The following is a 20,765-nucleotide window of genomic DNA, read 5'->3' as shown; positions in this document are numbered from 1 at the left end:
ATCTGTAAGGTTAGCAGTCACAGGATAAACAGACAGATCCTCTTAGGAATCTATAACTGATTAAAGAACAGGAAACGGAGAGTAGGGATAAATTGATTCTCACAATGGAGGGGTGTAAAAAGTGGAACCTCCCAATGGTTGGTGTTGGGACCTGTGCTTTTTAACTTGTTCGTAGATGACCTGGAGTTAGGGGAGAGCAGTGAGATGGCGAAGTTTGCTGATGACACCAAATTGTTCAGGGTGGTAAGTACAAAAAGTGATTGCAGGCTGCTCCAAAAGGATTTCTCCAAACTGAATTAATGGGCATTGAAATGGGATATGCAGTCCAATGTAGACAAGTGTAAATTGATGCACATTGGGGTAAAATAATTCTAACTTCATATATATGTTAAATGGAATGTGAGTTAAGCGGTTATTGTGCATAACAACTGACCATTGTGCACATTCACCAGGCATCATGGAGTATGTGCACATAATTCTTTCATGAAGAGGAGATTGTACACATTTCTCAGTCAATATATCTAACCTCCAATAGGCCTTGGGAAATGTGCATATTTTGATTGAATTTTGTACATTCCTCAGGCAGGTTTTGGACTATGCCTGACTGCTGTTTTCCTGACCTGTATCAGAGGTACTTTGCACTCTTCTCTCCCAGCTCTTTCCCATGATGATTGACCTCATGCTGCTATTAAGCTTTTTCCTAAGTTTAATTGACATATGGAGGGCAATTTCCATCATAATCATGGCGGGTTTAAACATTCCCTCTCCTTGGAATCCCTTGTGCTGCTCAGCTGACTGGTGAACAGCTGAGAGGTGAAAAGGGGGCTGGACAACAGAAAAGATTGATATTTTCCTGCCCCCCCTTTCTTTCTGCTACTTGCCTGATCAGTAAGATGTGAGCCATGTAAGTACTGACAGTGGACTAGAAGCAGCTGACTGCACTTGTGAACAAGAAACGGGGGGGGGGGGAATGTGCATGTTTCTTAGATGATATGCATACTGACCAGAGAATGTGCATGTTGGTTGGACAATGTACAAGATTCAGCTGAGATATGCACATTCCCCAAGGTCTGTTGAGTATGCATATTAGCCAGAGAACCTACAAAATTCAGTCATATATGAACTTTCTCAAAGGCCTGTTGGAGATTATGTATACTGACTGGGGAAAGTGCACAAATCCATGTACTTATTCTCCTTGAGGCCTGGGGAATGTTCTTGTGGTCTTTCCTATCTGTTCTTTGCTTCATTATCATTAGTACTGGAATTGTCAGAAACACACCTTATACCAAGCCAGACAGTTGGTCCATTTAGCTGAGTAATGCATATGGATTGACAAGGTACTTTGTAAGTGGAAGCATTGCCATTACTAGGGTCTCTTGTCGCTACCTCTTGCAGCAGTGCTGTGATCGCCCCTTAAAGTTTATTTCAAGACAAGTCAGAATGCCTGGAAGTAGACAATTGTCCTCCTAGATTGAAGGATGTATTCAACGTTGAATGAATGGAGTTCCACTTCTAATCTCCCTTCCCCATGCATCTCCAAAATCTCGCAGCACTGTGCAGCATATTTTGCAGGTGCGCAGGGGAGCGGAGGAGGAAGTTCCATTTCACATGCAGAAGCCTGGCGAGTGGAACAGCAGTGTTGCTACATCCCTGAGGATGTAAACATGTTCTAGACACCAGTCCAGAGAACTTTGGCTGATGCTAAAAAAGCCTCCTGCAGGGTGTGGAGGTTGTCGAACTCTGGTTTCAACCCTTTACCCATGTCGGTCTCCCAGTAAATTCACCCAAGTTATCATGTCATGAAGTGTGCTGTTCTAATGGTTTGACTGGGACTTCCTATTGATGTGCAGGCATCTTTTGTGATTATTTATTTTGACATATCTTCAGATGAACTTCTTCAAATGGATAATACCTTTCAGTGTTCCATAGTTTGGTTTAAATCTACAAATCAGAAAGTTTATCTTTAATCATGGTTAATCCCTTATTCTTTTCTCCCTCTCTTTTCACCAGATATTTCTTGATTTTATGTATTATTTATCTAAAGTATATCAGCAGAGCAAGCCCATTTGATTTTTTTATTGGAGTGCCAGTTGAGATGTGAATAAAATAATGATTGCCATGTGTATGTGTCCTGTGTTCTGTATTTCCTAAGTAATGGGATTGTTAGTGCAAACTGCAGTAGTTTTTAACCTTGATACGATATTAGTTTTATTTTTACCACAATTTTAAAGACCATTGAACATGTCATTTTATAAAGCACATCTATAGGTATTTGTAAATCAAACCAAAAGATTTATAGTATCTTACTTAAAAGACAAGGAGTTTGCAAATTGAGCTTGAGTCCCACTGAAATCAAGGGGTGGGCTTCGTTGATCTTGCTGTTTTTAATTACAAGCGAACTCAAATTATGCAAGAATGTAAAAATCATAGCATAATGCAACACATTTTCTGTGTGTGCGCACAAATGTTGCTTAATTTATATATGTTCCAATTTTATACTTGTCATGGTTCAGAATTTGGTCCCAGGTACATGCATGCAGGTCATACAGGATTACCTCTAGAATTGCAACCTGGAAAAAATTTCTTTTATTTATTTACTTGATTTTTAATTTCAAGGAACAAAACATACCCATATAAGGAATAGAGCTTCTCTTACAGAGATGAAAGAAAAAGAGCAGCTGGTGGTTGTAATTTTAGACATATTCATGCCTTACTTTGGTAACACAGCACTGTGAAGTATATTTACAAATCCAATTAAATTTAAGTTAAACAAGAACATTCACTTATTTTATAAATGATGAAGAGCCTGCAGGAGTAAATCACATGCTTTTGTAATGCAGGAAGCCAGAAGCCATGATGTGGAAATATTGGGGAGCGGGAGGCAAAACAGGAAAGTCTCTCAACTTCCTTATTTACAAAGTACTCATTGGATATTGGCTTATGATTATTGTAGAATGCACACTTGAAAATCAACATTGGGGAAACTTTAAAGCAGCACTTGCAGTGGCTCTATCATAAGGTTACCAGATTTTTTTTCAATGAATCTGGGGACACTTTTCAACTGCAGTAGGAATGATAGGATTTTGTCAGTGAAAAATCACTCCCTTTTAAAGCTGCTGTTTGCTTTGGGATGAAACCCCCCATTAACACAAATGAATATATCCTCCAATGCAAATAGCTTCAAATGAGCAAGTTCCATGAGGACCACTGCAAGGGAGGAAAGGGTTAAATGTCCCCTCCAATCTCCCTTCCCCGGCAGCTGCTATTTGTATTTGTAAAAAAAATAAAAAAAAAATAAGTGCAGAATTTTATAACATGGGCGGCTTGGTCTTGATGTTGCTGGATACTGTTTTTCAAACTCTTCTTCCATTATTAACAGTCTACCTGTTTGTTGCAAAAGTTTATAAAGCTTTAGTTTGCTTCTGTTTTAATGTAATTCTAAACATGCATGTGTTCCTGCTGGTTGTTTACACATTTCTGTATATTCTGTATGATGCAAATTTGCAGCATAGATGGCTTTGTTATATTGGCTTCTGGGAAATAGAAGAGCTTAAGTTCTGTTGGGTTAATCAAAGCATTTGTATTAACAGAAGAAAATCAACACAACATGGGCTCATTTACAACTTGCTCACTACTTCCTGGCTTGTAGATACAAGTTAGGAACATTCACTTCAATGGGCATAAATTAATTTCAATATTGAAAAGTTGTGGTCATTTTGTGAAATGAGCTGTAGGTCAATCAGTAGATTTCCATCCCAAGCCTTTGCTAAACGAATTGTCTGTGGGATCTCTAGATAAACCTTTCAGATTTATTAATTAAAATGTTTTGAAATGATTGGTGGGTTTTTTGTGTTTCTTGTAGATCAAAAGTGTGGAAGTGTCCTTGTTTTCCCCTTCTCATATACAGAGCTTTGATGTGCCTTCATTTCAGCCCATTCCGTCACTACAAACCATGCTTTTCTTGCCATGCAACTGCTTTTTTTTTTTTTAAGAAGATACAAGTCTTGGATGGTTTTAATATCCTAAACATTTAACAAAGTTGTTTTGAGACACAAGGACTGTGCTTCTAAGTGTGTATTATTATTTGGAAATAAGTGGGAAATAAGTGACAGCAGGTCAAGCTGAAGGTTGTGTTTAGATTGTTATTTAGTATGTAAATAAATTAGAGTTGAGAAGCGGATCTGGCCTATTATGTAGTCATGTTTGCTAGAATCTGTTCATGACATTCTGTAATACTGTAGTTGTCTTACCATGTATCAAAAAACATTTAGTTACAGTAACTTAACCGTTTTTGATGCCATCCATAAGGCTTACATTCCTTTCAGTTCCCTTTCCTTCTCCGTTTATTGTAACATCCATAAAATCAAAGCATTATTTGTTGAAATAAATTGTTCTCCAGATCTCATACATTCTAGAATGATACCTAATTTCCTAGGGACTGAACTGATAGTTTGGATTTAGGTTTTTAATTTATGTCAGGGAGCTACTGATAAAAATGTTGGAAATAAATAGCTATTCCTTACCATACACTAAGGGATAACAGTGTTTCCATGTCATCAATTTCAGTGTCGTCATTGCAATAGCATCCTTTATTTCAGTACAGTAACAAAAAAAATACTTGATTTACACTGCATTAAAAAAGTTAATGATGTGTCATTGTTGTATGCAAAGAATAGCACAATTCATTCAGTGTTGCTTCTTTATGACGTGGTTTTTATGGTGTTTATTCTTTTAAAATTAGTTGCAGTGATGTGTCAAAGATATTTATTCTGCCTAATTGTTCTGGGTAATGATGAAGTACTCCTTGTTTATTTAGGCATGTAAAAGAACATCTACTTTTATGTTACCTTGTCTTTTCCTTTGATTTTACTTATTAAAGTTCTTGAGTTCGAGCAAGTTAGACGGAAAACACTTGTTTTGTATCTTCTTTTTCCTACGTTTTGCAGCATAAAAGATCTGGTTTTGATCCTATTTTCAGAACAACTCCTGTGTGTAAGTGGCTTATTAAGATTTCTGTACCATAGGTTTCGGTTTAACTAGTGACCATTTGCCAAATGGGAACTTGCCACCTGGTAAACTGGTATCATCCTGTCAGGTTGTAAGGAGGCTTTAACTGCACATTAGGTGCAGACAAGTGATAAAACAATTCTCTATATAGGCTTTGTGGTGTGTGTTTCTTTAGCTGTTGTGGCAGAAATATTTCCTCTACGCCTCTTGTATGGTTCTCCCTTTGTATCTACTCCTAATTTGTGTTTAGTTCTGAGAATGTTATCAAGAATGTGTTTTCCCCCTTGATCCTAAATTTTATAGTGACAAATAAGAGAAGAAGCAGTCTCTATATTATGTGACTCAGGTCAAATAGATTTTGAGAGTGAAGGCTAATACTTTGAATTATGCTTAGAGTGGAGCATCATTACAGTTTTTCTTCTAATGACCAACCAAGTTTAGAGCCAGGCTACTCCATTGAAGCAGTTGCAATTCCTAAATATTTTATCAGAATGCCTCTTTTATTAGGTGTATTATATAGTCAGGGCGATCACAACCAACCAATATATTTTCATATAGTGTGTTTTTGCAAGTATCTATAGAAATTTCAATTATATTAGTGAAAATTCATTATTGCCTGATTACCATAAGTTACTGGCAAAATATCATTATTGCCTGATTATGTTACTAGGCTCTCTATATAGAGTTTTCTTAGACAGTGCTAATCTAATCTGCTCATAGCTGGAAAAAACATAAGTGGCAATTTGTTGGTCAGTCTCACATAAACCAGTGTGAATACACCTGTGGAAGTAATTGGCATACGCCCCCCTCCCAAAAAAGAGAACTAGACATGGTATGTCCCCATGTCCAATATTTCAAATCCTGCAGTTTTTAGAAACATATTCTTTCAAATGCTTTTAATAGTGCCTGGATGTTTATCTTTTAATTCTATTATTTTGCATTAGGCTCCCGTAAAGAATCTGCTCCCCAAGTACTGCTTCCAGAGGAGGAGAAAATTATTGTAGAAGAAACAAAAAGTAATGGTCAGACTGTGATAGAAGAAAAGTAAGATTTTTTTTTTTTTTTTAGCAAAACGGTGGCCTTTAAGCAGTCCGCGTTCTTGAGCATAGGAAGTTTTTGTGTGATAACTTGAGCTGCATAGAAACTTATTCCTTATATACTCTCTGGCTTTATATTTAAGCAGATGAATATCCTACTGGAGTTCATTGCTGACTTGCGTATAAATGTGCACTGTCGTTCCTCTCTAGCCCATTAAGACTAATACCAACAATCTTTGGTTCTCTAACTTTTCTCTTTGCATCTTTCTCCCTTCATCCTTGTACCAGCTGGGAATTGATCAGTTTTGTGGTAAGGTGGCATTCTTGAGTGCTCCGGGATTTCTGCTCTTACTAATATATAGAATCACTACTAGGTGCCTTTTTTTTTTGGTACTGGTTAACGTTATTGTTTCGGTTTTAAAAATGTACAGTTAAGAGTTGCTTCATCTCAAAGCCCATTAAAACAAAGAGGGATTTGCAGGTGAACAGCATCTGCTATAGCAGATTGCTCCCTAACCAAGTGATTTTATGCGGCCTAGTGTATAACCTGTATTCCAAGAAAGGCTAATTAAGAATATGCCAGAAAAGACCAAAAGATACTGCGGAGGAATACACAGGCCATTTTTGTTTCCCCTATCTTTCCACCTTAAAAATTGTATGGCTTCTCATTTCAATGTGTATTGATAGTTCTTGATCTGGTTTTTATATTTAATGTAATATATTTACAAAGTATTCTATCTTAATTTTCTGTTTTAGAAGTCTTGTTGACACAGTATATGCATTAAAGGATGAAGTTCAGGAATTAAGACAGGTTGGTAAAAGATATATATCCCACCCTTTATCAACACAGACTAGGAGGGGACAGTATGCTGTGGTTTAGGCCATTTAATATTTCAAAGAGTTAGCAATAGAATCAGTAAGCCCAGTAGCAATGCTGTTTCATAGCATCGATGCTGGAGCGAGGTTGAAGTACCTGAAGCGTGTGCTCTGCCTCCTGTCTATCAGGTCTATCAGGTGTCAAGGTGGGCCAACAATCTACATATCCTCCTTACTTTGCTGATTACTGCTATAACTGTTACTAATGTGGGGTCAGCATTACTCCATGCAGCTCCCTGCTTCTTCACTGCTGGTTTCTTCCTGGTGGCATGTCTTGTGGCATATAGGCACTAGGCCTTTGCACTTTGCTCTCCTATGACCTGACGGCAATGTAATACCTAGTGAACCAATTGTGAAAAGCCGAGTCATACTATGGAAATGTATAAGCCCTTCAAGAAACAGGAACGTGAAGCTGCGTCGCAACTCCCCTTACCCCCATCATCAGCTATAAACACATGGTCTTCTCTTTGCTTTTGATGCTTACTAACTGTTGCGCATTTAAGCAGATGTATTATTGTAAACAGTTTGTGAAAATGAAAGCCTATAATACGAGCCCCGGAAAGCTGATTCCCAAGTAATGCAGATGCGGAAATGTACACTGGACACATGTCTAGGACTTTGGCTAGTCTTACATCTCCCCCCTTTTGGTCTCAGTGTTCCAAGTTTCCAAAGTGAAATGTTCCCTGAATATCAGGATTTCTTGGTGAGAGGCTAAAAGGAATAAAATGAACCTTTCAGTAGTGTTAAGTAATCATGCTGTCAGCTCAAGGATTTCTGCTTTCCCTGTTTCCTCGCCCCCTATCCTGTGCACGGCCCATGCCCTTCCTAGATCTGCTCTGAAGCATTTGGGGAAACCCTAGAACAGATTTAGGGGGTGCGCAGGGTAGTAGAGGTGGGAAAGTCTTGTTGTGCAAGTGGAAATTCTTGTGATGACGGACAGATACTTCCTGCTACATTTCAGGGTTACTTTGAACAAGATAATTATTTTGGGAGATATGTTAAGCTTCGAGTACTGCCATGATTTTAATGTTTTGTGGTGTTCCCCCGTTATACTTTATGACTATTTACCTAACATTGTTCATGTACCGGTACTTAAAATGGAGCGCCTTCTAATATGATACCTTTTCTTCCATTTGTGGCTTGGGCCTACTGATGTAGAAAATATCTCTGGTCTCGGGATAATATTATAGAGCAAGAGTCCACAACAGACTAGTGCTCCATGAGATCCTCATGTCTTCTCCTTATAAAACATCTTGATGAGAAACTAATCCTCCAGCCATTCAGACCAAGTTACCATGATATGTTTGTCTTTTGTTTGTTAGGATAACAAAAAGAAAGAAATCCCTGGAAGAAGAACAAAGAGCTCGCAAGGAGTTGGAAAAACTTGTCCGGAAAGTTCTAAAGAGTATGAATGATCCATCTTGGGATGAAACCAATTTATAACAAACTTACTGTTGTTCTTTTCTTTTTCTTTCTATTGAAAGACCAGTTGTCAAATGAAGCTGGGAAGTCTTCTGACATTTAGTCAGCGTTGCATAACAAGCACTACAAAGTAGGACTTAACTGGATCAAATGATTTTTATTTCTTACAATGTATAATAATAATAATAATAATAATAATAATAATCCATTCACTTAAGCTGTCTGTACTTAAGTGTAGATAGCATGGACCCTGAACTTGTGTGCATCTAAATTACCTCATTTTTGCAGCAAGTGCAACAGCTGGCTAAGCAGTCCATGACGCCACCCTACCCCAAAAAACACTTTGTAAATATTATCTGTAATTTTGAATGCATATGTGATCAATGTATCAGGACTGATATAGTGTTATCGTTTCTTTCTGTAATGATTGCAGCAGACGGACATGGCAGTGCCTGATGCTCTTCTAAAATTTACTGAAAATTCTGCTCCGAGATGGATTGTTTCAAATTGTTCTAGACATAGTAGGTGTTAGTTGCAAAATGTGTGTGTTTTTTTTGTAATTTCCCGACCTATTTCCCAGTATTCACCAGCCTGTTTTAATAACTTAATTAAATCTATTTATGTCTGTTTAAAGCTTCAGACACAATTTTAACATGCTTTTTAAAAACACCAAGCTGTCAATGCAGTGACAATTGGCACCATTTTGTATTCAAGCTAGCATCTTAAAGATCCAAGACAGACAGTTAAGTTTCTTTTGGCATGCCAATATGCAGAATTACTAGTTAAAGGTGGATGTACTTGCTCTTGTTTTTTTTTAAATGGTTAGTTATTAGATGATTTGTGTAGTACGTTGTTTTTTATGGTTGTGCATATACTTTTAACATACAGCTGGCTAGTATTTTAATTGAACACTCAAGCACTGCTGTCAAAACAAAAAGTCCCAATCAAGTGTGTGTAGGGTTTTTTGTTTTGTTTTGGGATGGAAAAAAAAGTATTATTTATTTTTATCATGATCGTAGCAAGTTTAGGTTAATGTATGCATGTAAAGCATTTGCAAAACTCAAACCTCAGAACTGACATTTGATCTTCCACTACTGTGCAGAAATCAATCCCTCCCATCCTGTAAGATCAAATGAAATTACAGTCCACATAACCTCCATTCCCTTTATACAAATAATAAATAAAAAAAGGAATGAGGAAAAACAACAACCAGTGCTTTATGAAAATAAGTCTCTTAGTTTTCTCTGTCCATATAAAAAGGCTGTTACAGTGAAACATGGCACTGTGACATTTTGGGTTGCAGCCTGGGACTCTGCAATGTGTTGGTAATCAGGAACTCTATGATGTGCAGTTTTGGAAGTATATACATTTTAAATTACCATTGATCATGTACCATGTCAGTGCGTCAGACTGAAGGTTGCGTAACATTTCTTGAAGACAAAGAACTAAGGGATTTGGCTCCTGAAGTCAGTGAATCAGTTCAAATCCCGGTGGTGTTAAATATCAGTCTTACTGCTGAGCCGAGGCAGGATCCTGCAGCAGAACGCACCCTTGTTCTGAGCTCTTCCCCTGCCTTATTGTGTAGTAAAGCTTTCGCCTGACTCTTAATGGCATCACATATGTTACTTTACCTGCCCCTCAGCTGGTGATTTGGAGTAGGGGGGGAACACTTGTGATGAGATCAGAAGTCAGGATTGCTTTTACTGCATGTTACAGGAGGAGAGAACCCAACATAGGGGAGCCGTCTAAAGAGGTAGCTCTTGTGTTTCTTGTAATGTCGCCCCTAAAAGATGACATGTCTCTGATACTGTATGCTGTATGGTTGATTCTTGCATCAAACAGTCAATCCACATTCCCCACCCACGAAGCAATAAGACCCAGCTGTTTATTGTTTCTCGCTGTCAGCAACCAGAAATGGGCAGCCATACTTCCGTTGAAAATAAATGTTTATTGTGATGATAAAAGGCTTATGTGGCTGCTTATTTTATGAACTGGCTTCATACACACATAATTTTAGGAGTGGGAGTAAATAAGTTGTGTTGTGAATTTGTGAAATAGGAACTAATCCCAATCCTGGGACTAACCCTGTTTGGCATTGCATTGCCGCACAGTATATGTTAGCGCAAATGTGCAGGAGCGTAAAGGACAGTCCCTTGCCTTCAGGAGCTTACAATTGAAACTTTCAACAGCTTTCCCCAGGCTTACCTTTTGACACTTTTGAGATATGGTGCATTATTTTTATTTATGATTTCCCCCCCCCATCTTTTTGCAAGGAAAAGTGACTTGCAAGGAATTGAAATATAAAAATGCCCCCAAAATAAACAAAAAAATTACTTCTCCACCCATTAAAAGAGGAGCATCAAGACGGGCTAAAAATGGTATCAGTTTTGGAGAACAAATATGTATTTGCCTGGCACTTTAGCCTTAGGCTTCAGAGTCTGCTCAATTCCTGTTGACTTAGCAGTACACCCTGTATGGACAATGTGGTACAGCCTCCTCAGCTAGAAGCAAGAGATAACTTCTCCAAGCCATGGGCATTTTGGGGGAAAGCTACAAACCTCACCTTCTCCTTCCCTTGCTCGGGCTTTGTGTTGCATTTTTTACTTCCATACCCCTATCCTCTCAACCTTCAGTACCCTAGGCAACCAGTTTAATGACAACACACAGTCAACTGTGATGTCACAACTTGCAGCATCCTTTAGCTGTTCCCCATGACAGCGGGGAGATCATTTGGCAGACTTGGTGGAAAGCAAGCATCAGAGAGGGGTCAAGGCAGGTTTCCACACTAGCTAGATCACCTGCTAAATGTATGGAAATAGTAGCACTTCACCAATTTCTTTTGTATTTTTTCCTGAAAGAACTTGCGAATCAATGCTGTTGGCAAATCCACAAGAATGTAACCGTGTGTTTTTTTGTTTTGTTTACATGACTGCATTAAAAAAAATATTGCGGATCAGTATAATTGAGCCCATTAATGAAAGACCTGGAAGAACTTGGGCAGAATCCAAGGCTTTTTCTTAATGTATTGCCTAACATTGTGGTCTCCTCCTGGCTTGTGTGTTCAGTCGCCTCTGAAATTGGACAGGGCAATACAATCTCCACCCTTGCCTCATCGGCTGGAAAAACGAAATACAAATTTCCTCCGTTATGGGTTTGCAGGTAAGAAGTTAGCAAACTACTGCCTTGCTGCCATGAACTGATTAAAGTACCCTATACTAAGATGACATTTTGCAAGAGATGGTCAAGTTAACTTTGCACTATATTCATGTTGGGGTACAGAACAAATTACCGGTAAGTTACACAGGAAATGTTCCGGATACCTTGGTTTTTCCTCTGTTTTAATAGTACAGAGTTGTATTTAACCTGTTGCTCATAATAAAACAATATTTACTACACTAACACAAGCTGCTTCCTTAGCTCTGTGTTTGAAAGCTATTTAGCTATGCCTCGCTGCTGGAAGTCCTTAATGGAATAAGTAAAATCTATGTTTTCAAGCAAATGGGGTGTGGGGCATCATGCTAAAAAAAACATCTTTTACAACATTTGTGCACTAATTTTGCTGCTGGCTGTGCTGTTCCTGGCTGAAACAATGATGATTCAATTATTTCAGGAAAAGTTTTCAATCATTCTTTCCAACTGAGGCTTCTGGCAAATGTTGTGCATGTGTTATATTATCTGCTGGGGAGCTCCCTCTGGTGGCAACTACATATAAATCTGTTAAAAATGGGAAGAGTGCATGCAAGTGGACACATACAAGAGCAAAGGGGCTGTTGAAACTGGCATCCTTGAACGTATTTTTAAATAAAAATTTATATATGTGCACAGATACGTATAACTAAATTGTGTAGGCAGATGTTTACAGCACACCTGAGGAGTACAGACACCTATTAAGCACATGTATGGCTTCACCTGTATTTGCTGAAAAGGTGTACATGAGGGACCTCCTACTCAGTGGTTTCATCATTAAGCAACATAGGAGAAATATTAAGCAGTATAAGGGGCAGTTTTGGGCACCATGGTTTAGGAGGGCAATAGAGCTGGGCTATATATTGATAAATCGTCGGAAACTGGTATGGCGTTCAGATCATGATACCAGTTTCAGACAATTTGAGGTGGTGTTAAATCAAGCCAGCTCAAATTACCTGCAGATGGGCTCCATCTGCCTGCTTGATTGCACCTTTAAGGAAACCTCCTGTCCCCCAGCTGAGCAATTGAATAAAGCCCCAATGCTCCTCTAGCTCAGTGTTTTTCAACCACTGTTCCGCGGCACACTGGTGTGCCGCGAGATGTTGCCTGGTGTGCCGTGGGAAAATTACTTTATATATAGTCAATATAGGCACAGAGTTAAATTTTTTAACATTTTCTAATGGTGGTGTGCCTCGTGATTTTTTTCATGAAACAAGTGTGCCTTTGCCCAAAAAAGGTTGAAAAACACTGCTCTAGCTCATGTGAGCTGGAGTGGTATGGGGGCTTCGTAGGGCTGGGCAGGGAGGAAGAAGCAGCTGTGATACATACCAGAGTCAGACATATATCAGTATTTAGCTGGTGATACATCACAATGTTGAAAACCAGATATTGCCCAGCCCTAAAGGGGCTAGGAAACCAAGTCTGATGAGGAATGTTTGAAGGAGTATCTTTATCCTGGAAAAGAGGCAATATGGTAGCCATCGTCAAATATGTGAAGGGCTCTCGCATAGAGAGGATGGGGAAGAGCCACCATAGCTCAGCGGTTGAGCATTTGCTTCTCATGCAGAAGATCTTTGATCCAATTCCTGGCATGTTCAGGTAGGACAGGGAAGGACCCTTGCCCGATACCCCAGAGAGCAGCTACCACTCATTGTCAACAAAACTGAGCTTGGTGGGTCAGTGATCTGGCTCCCTGTCTATAGCTCAGCTTCCTGTATTCCAAAATAATGGTACTGCAAATAGGCGCAGGATGCAGGCAGAGTAATGGTCCCACAAGCACTGCCTTCTGTGGGGCACACTAGGTAGCAATGAAAGTGTACCAGAGTTTCTATCCTGAACAGTCAGTCCAGAATGACACTGATTCATAGTATCCATATCTGTTGAGAGGCTGCTGAGTTACAGTCTCCAATGTCTACTTGGCAAAGGTCATTAAGTAGAACCACGAAGGAAGTGTCAGTGCAAAACATGGGTCAGGAGATGCAGGAGTACAGAAAAAAAACTTCTGACTTGAAGAACTACTGAGAGGAAGGGGTATGGCTGGAATCTAGTCTTTTGGGGCTTCATCCTGTCCCACAGCTCAAGTGACTCATTTCCCATTTACTTTGACCTGCTGCGTTAACTTCAGCATGGAAATCTGTGTGCAGAAGTGTCTTACAATATCTGTCTGCTGTTGGCATTCCACCTGACACAGAAATTTTGTGAGAGGTTTGTCCCAAATCAGTCATATGGGAACATGACAGATCCACATATGTGCAAAAAGTCTTTGGATATAAGGTTTTAGGATTAAGGCTACTGAATGCAGCTTGTAATCTATTTAAAACAAACAGAGCAGCAGAGCAAAACTCTTAACTTATTTGAATAGATCTGTTTAAAAGATCGTGCTTGCAATTCATTTTGGGCCTTTGGGTGTTTCTCTTTTTTGAAGTATGTGAATTCCCCTTTTATGAAATATGCCGTGAAAATGTATCAAGAATTGAGTGTTCAGAGCTGGGGTGCTGTTTCCACAAAGAAACGTGCTATAAGAAAGCTGTACCACGTAAGTAACTATAATTTGTAGCCCAAACTCAAGCCCAGTTGCCAACCTTTAAAGCAAATTCCCCTTCAAGTAAGATCATTATTATTATTATTATTATTATTATTATTATTATTATTATTATTATTATTATCCTTCTGTGGCTGCTTCTAGAAAGCAGTTTTCCTGGGCAGGAGGGTTCTGGAGATTAGGAAAGAGGAAACTTATCTTTTCCCCTTTCTTCCCTCCTGAAGCCTCATTGTATATAGCACAAGGAGAAGAGCTTTTCTTAAAACTCATGCTGTGCACTTCTACACCCAAGTCCTTATTTCAAGAATCCTATAAGATCCCATGGATTAAGCAAGGCAACTCCTATCAACCTACCCCGTTTTTCCTTCCCCCTCTCCAATGGACACTATCACACCCCATGGCTCCTGAGGGCCACTGAGCATGCTCAGTCCTAGTTTCTGCTCTCTGGCAGGAGAGCTCTTTTCTTCCATTTAGTAATGATATACTATGTATGTATATATATGGATAGTAGTATTGCATCCACCAGCTTGACTGTACTGTGGAGGGTTTTATATCGCTACCAAACTCAGACATGGCACCATGCAGTTGCGACTGGAGGAAAGACAAAATGTCCCAGTTGTTCCTTCAAGTCCTTAACAGGAGCCTTGTAGTGTATTCAAGGTTTACAGCAGGGGTCAGCAAACTACATTTCCCCGGGCCGGATCAGGCCTGCCAGAGTTTCTAAATCTGGCCCGCCCGGCCATTTAAGAACCCGCTGCGAAGCCGAGACTCCCAGTGATGGTGACAGGAGGAAGAGGGCCGAGCGGCAGCTCTACCAATCAAACGCCATGCCTGGTTTACCTCAGCGCGGCGTGGGGACGTCTCTGCCCAATCAAACGCCGCACCGCACCAGGCACCTAGGAGAATACCAAATAATCCTATGCACAGTCACAACATGGGACTCTGAGGCACAGAGCTAGTTCAGAGGCAGGTGGATTGCCTCCAACCTGGCTGGGCCCATCTGACCTCAGATGATTAAACCTGTTGAGGCTCTGTTGGGATTCAGGGCTACCATCCCCATTGGTTGTGGGTCTCCACGAGGTCGGAAGTGGCGAGTGCTGCTTCTACATGGCGGGCCTTGGCAGGGTCTGAGCCAACCTGCTTGGTTTTTAGCTGCTTAAATGGGCCTTGGCCACAGCAGCTCCCCAACTCAGCTGGCCAGCACTGCTGGTAGGATGACCATATCATCAAAGCAGAGGACACAGATCTGCATAAAATTTACATACGCCAATCTATATGTGCAAATTACGATTTAGAAATAATACTATAAATTAAATAGAAGTAGAATGTCAACTCTTCAAAGAGCTGACTCCTTCAAATAAAGGATAATGGCTGGCCATGGACTTTAACAGTCATGATTGCAGTCCTTTCATCGTTTAGACGAACCTGAACAGGTATGTGCGCATGTTTTGGGAGGGGGGGGGAATCCCTGGTTAATGTGGCCCTGTTTAAAATAATAATAATGAGAGAACCATCTCTCCTCTTAAAGTGAAGACTGTGCCAAACAGGAAAAGTCTGATGATGTCAAACTGTACCTTTCAGTTCAGAAGATGGTTTCAATTGCTTTGAGGGAAGTTTATCTATAGGATTAGGCAGAACAGGATGACTCTCTGAGGTCTGTTTTAAGCAGTGGCACAGACCACAAGGTAAGGTAGGCAACTGCAGTGCTTGTAGTGACCACATAACTCTCCGTTGCATGCTTGTAGCAAAGCTGTCCTTTATAAAGAAGATATATAAATTCAAAATTAACACTTCACCCTGTCAGAAATTTGAAGAAAGTTGCATTTTTATTTTTAGAATACATGAAAGCATTTATTTGCTTAATAGTGATCGTCATGGTGGCCTTCTGTATATTTGTGCTGTGTAGGTAAGTTGATGCTTTATATAAACTTGATTAGCTAAATGTAACTCCATGAGTACTTAAAATATTCCAGGATTAAGCCCCCCAAAAACGTTGCTAATGTTATAGTTTAGAAAAGGATTCATGAAAGAAGGTATGAGGGCCACAAAAAGGAGGAGACTGAGAGATGTGTGGCTGAGGGGTATAGGTTTTGGACTGACTGACTGACTGTTTGTTTGTTTGTTTGTTTAGTCTCAGTCAGTCAGTCAACAAACAAACAAATGGGATAGTTCATTCTAGAGCCTATAAAATGAATTTATTTTCTTTGTGAGAAAGTTTAGATCATTTGTAATACTTTAAACTGGTCGCATCTGGAAGAGGGGGCTTTCTTGTTTGGTGGTCTATGTGAAGAGTGGGTAATAATAATAATAATAATAATAATAATAATAATAATAATAATACTTTTATTATTTGCACCCTGTCTATCTGACTGGGTTGCCCCAGCCACTCTTGGCAGCTTCCAACATACATGAAAACATAATAAAACGGTAGACATTAAATTTTCCCTTTACAGGAAATGCATCACACCAAGATACAGAATTCTAAATTTAGAATCTTAAGCTTTAGGTTCCTAAATTCATCAACATGCTGCACTGGGACAAGCAAAGCAATTTTCTTTGGTTTATGTGTGTGTTTTCATCAAAAGGGTAAGATCAGGGTCCCATTCCATCGAAAAGCACCTGTAAGTAAGGTTTCCCGTGGTATGGTTTCTCAGATAGCAAAGTGTGGGTAACCTGTGGGCTTCTGAATGATGTGAACTACAGTTCCCCTCACACCTACATAGGCCATGTGGACTAGGGCTGATGGGAGTTGTACTCCAAAACAGCTGGAGGGCAAAACATTGGAACACCCCTGACATAAAAGCACATGAACCCAATATTATTTTGGGACTGTACATTGCAGGGTGAGATCAGTGATAGAGAATGAGTTTTTAAATTTTAATCTTTGGGGAAGCTTGGCCTGTATCAGTGGTGGACTTTGGGCTCTCAAATTTCGGTGGTGCCCTGGGCGATGCTAAATTTTGGCACACAAACCCCACCTCATTTGCTCTGTTCTACAGAATTGTTGTGGCACCCTCTGCTGCGCAGTGCTCAGTATGGTCACACCCTAAAACTGCCTCTTCTAGTATTACTGATCTTCAAGCTGAGGAGCTGCTTAGGAGCTTTTGAGAAAATCCAGGAATTCCTGAAACTGTTTGAAAACCACTGGTTTAACATAAAGTCCGCCTTAATCCACCTTAATTTGTACTATTATTATGGTTATCAGGGTGGATAAAAATCAACGATAAATTATTGTTATCAGGGTGGATAAAAATCAATTATTAAAAAAACTGGATTTTTTAAAATTTAAAACAGATTTTTTAAAAATTTAAATTTAAATTGGATTTTAAAAATAAACTGCTTTTGGAGGAAAAATCTTTCTAAGGATAGTTTTCTATCTAAGTTACATTATAGTCCAAAGGAAATAAGGATTTGTTTTAAGTTTTCCATGTGTGCCTAAAACTCAGTCTAAGTTTTTCTTTTTATTGTTTAACCACATCAGTTAACAAACATGGATGCATATGCTATAATGTTATTGTTTTAGTTAAATTGTTATTAAGGAAATGATTCTTTTTCTCCTTCCAATAAAGTACAGCAGAAAAGTTGTCCAGATATAAACAATTAACTTATTAAACCTCACAATAATTTCATAATTACCTGCCTATCTTCTAATAGTATAACCAAACACGTAATTTTTGATATAATCGTAAAATCTACTCTGAAAATTTATTATTCCAAAAATGAAACCTTCATCTGGTTGTAAATTATAGATTATACCAGCAAGAATGAGTCTTTCTGTAAAAAAAATGATTTAAATCAATTCTTACTGATGTGATTTAAATCAATTTTATTCAAATCAAATCCACCCTGGTTATTATTAACAGCAAATAAAATTTCAAAACAGTTGTTGCGCAGGTAAAAAGAGAAAGTCATCTTTAGAGGAAGAAGTGAAAAGTTCATCAGATGGAAGTGACAGTTCTTCAGAGTCTGATGAAGATTAGCTCCAGGTATGTGAAAAGTAAGTGGTTTTTGTGTGTGTGTTGCCCTATGGAAGCAATTACGGAATGCTTTCTCATTATCTGATTCAGTAGTGATCATCAGGGCAGTCCAAGATGGTATTCAGACATGTACATAGAAGCAAAAATGTACTTAAGATCCCAGCTCAGCTTCTATCCCTGTTAGGGATGGGGGCAAAATCTGATTCACATTCATATTTAAAATGGAATGAATCAAATCTTCACTTTTCTAAACAGCAAGAGAACTGAAATGCAGCCATCTTCTGAAATTCACACTTTTTTTCAAATTTTGCCTTGCAGTTCTCAAACCAACCAATTTTTTTTGAAGGCATGCATTAGGAGAAACTGTGCAAGCATAAAAAGGAACATATTAGTGAACATAACATTCAGAAATGCCTAATAGGAGAAATTGCTGGCAAAAATGTGTCCATTAGTCAGAATCACATACAAAAATGTGTTAGGAAAAATTTGGACCAAATTTTTAAAAGACATTTCATGAGTTGTTTTTTTTTAAATCACAAATGCAGAGAACTTTTTTTTCTTTTTTCTTCTTCTTTTTCTTCTTCTTCTTTTTTAAATGAACTATTTATTCAGAAGATATAAATACCACTTAACAAAAATCTGCAGCTGATTTACAGAAAAAAGAATCATCGTACAATAAGATATGCACAAAGTTCAGAATACAATTAATACATTTCGAATGCGTCATTTGAAACAGCCACTAAACAAGGTAACACTCTCAAACATCTCCAATAGACCTGAGTAAGCAACCAAGCTTTTAGGAGACTTTCCCCCCCTCCCCCTCCCCTCCCACCCTCTCCTCTGGACAGACCTTCGTTCTTCAGATCTTTATCCATGTACACAGTCTGTTCATTCGAGCTTGTATGTTTGGGTTGGCTTCACCCCTTTCTATCCAATTCCTGTAAATTGCCCATTTATTTGTAATTCTTTGGCATTTATTTTCCCAACTATCCTCTGCCGCTATCTGTGCAAATATTTCAGACTGTACGTATTCAAAAACATAATCATTCCATTTTCCCATTTCCCATTTAGCCTAAATGCAGAGAACTGAATTGAAGATGGAAAAAAGAGAAACAGAGAGAAGCAAAACCGACATGTTTTGATTATGTTTTAATGGATGCTTATTGCTTACTTTATTCTTAAATGCTATATACAGTACTACCTTGATATATTTTTATGAATCAATCAATCAATTATCTTTCCAGCAGATAGCACTCAAAGTACTGATTAAGACAAAAGGGTTAGTACTGGAAGTGGACATGTCAGAAGAAGAATTGCACTCTCTCTGTGGATTTGATTGATTCTAAAGCAAGTCATTTGGTTCTGTTTAGCTCTCACTGAATTGTAAAATGGCAAGACAGAAGTGGACACCAAACATGGATTTAATTTGGCCATGATGACTTCATTGCTTACCAAGAGCCTGCCCAGCACTGACTCCTGAAAAAATGGGGTCTTATTAAATAAGTCCCAACTGTGACCTTTTTAAAATCTTACTGTTCTTGCTTTAGAATAGCCGCAACATGCCTTTAAAAAGAAAAGAAAAAAACCCCAAATCCTAAGAGGCTGTTATGGAGTTATGTTGGAAGGGGAGGTGTGTGCATGGTGCTCTCACACACAAAATAAAATTTTGTAAAAAAAAAAAAAAAAAAAAAGGAAAAACGAAAAAAAAGCTTGGTTCAAAATCTTTCCCAAAGGGTGTATACACATGATGTTTTATTTTAGAATCAATGGGGACTTGTTTTTTCCACTTAACATACTGCAGGGGCAGCAGTCAGGGATTATGCTAGTGGTAGTCCGAAAACATCTGGGAATCCATGGGTGAGAAAGGCTGCTGTAGACAGTACTGAGGTAGATGGAGCAATGGTCCTATGTTCATATATCTGCTCATCTCTTAGCACACTAGTGTTTCTTGACACACTAGATTCCACCACACCATACATGTAAAGCACATTCAATGCACGTCGCTTCCCCCAAAGTATCCTGGTAACCGTGGTTTGTGAAGGATCCTGGGAATTGTATATCTGTGAGGGTAAACACTACAGTTCCCAGGATTCTTTGGGGGAAGTCCTGCCCTTTAAATGTATGGTGTGGGTCTGTCGCCCCAACCCCCACAGTTTGAGAATCACTGCATCACACGTTTCATTATTCCAGTACATATGGTGAAATCGTAGCTTGGGAAGAGAAACCTGGCTGCTATTATATTCAAGTATATCCTTTTCAAGCAAAATGCTTCCCAGTTCATCATAAATGTTACCAAAGGTCCCTTTTGTCCACCTCCTTGAATAGCTTCTTTTCTTCCCCGCTATCCTTGTTGCTTGGAATTAAATTCAAAGTGTTGCTTTATCAAGCCCATTTGTTGTTATAGTCACTAGTTGATTGCAAATGTACATCCATTCTCCCACCCCCCTCCAGCCTTTTAAAAAGGGCTGATCACTATGGTAACCATATTACAGAAATGATCTTTTCGCCTGGTCTCCTCAAAACGCCCTTCAGAAAAAAAGGTCATTTGGCATTAACATTTCCTGACAAAAACTTGAAATGTTGGCGGCATTGAGACTATTCAAGGCTCCTTGCCATGGTCTTATTTTTTCTCCCTCCTTCCCACCCCTCTTAACCATCTCATTATCTATATTTCAGAACAACTATCAAAACAATGCCAAATATTGATGCCCCACATAA

At 38.9% G+C, this 20,765-nt stretch overlaps 2 protein-coding genes across 2 annotated transcripts in view; both read left to right on the top strand.

Annotated features, from left to right (window-relative positions):
- ARHGEF7 (Rho guanine nucleotide exchange factor 7) overlaps positions 1-9,158 on the top strand; it is a 78,584-nt gene extending 69,426 nt beyond the window's left edge. Inside the window, 4 exon segments of the mRNA XM_033147762.1 lie at positions 5,952-6,051; positions 6,801-6,855; positions 8,243-8,253; positions 8,255-9,158. Coding sequence (XP_033003653.1) covers positions 5,952-6,051; positions 6,801-6,855; positions 8,243-8,253; positions 8,255-8,363 — 275 coding nt within the window. The 3' untranslated portion in view covers positions 8,364-9,158.
- Positions 9,159-9,736: 578 nt separating this feature from the next.
- Positions 9,737-18,229, top strand: TEX29 (testis expressed 29). The gene is given in 6 exon segments (XM_033146395.1): positions 9,737-9,926; positions 11,306-11,351; positions 11,353-11,501; positions 13,954-14,064; positions 15,907-15,976; positions 17,954-18,229. Coding segments are annotated over 6 exon segments (663 nt in total). The 3' UTR covers positions 18,051-18,229.
- The last annotated feature ends 2,536 nt before the right edge of the window (positions 18,230-20,765 follow it).

Source organism: Lacerta agilis, chromosome 4, assembly GCF_009819535.1.
Source record: "Lacerta agilis isolate rLacAgi1 chromosome 4, rLacAgi1.pri, whole genome shotgun sequence".
In the NCBI taxonomy this organism is placed as follows: Eukaryota; Metazoa; Chordata; class Lepidosauria; order Squamata; family Lacertidae; genus Lacerta; species Lacerta agilis.
This window is presented reverse-complemented; position numbering and strand designations above follow the sequence as displayed.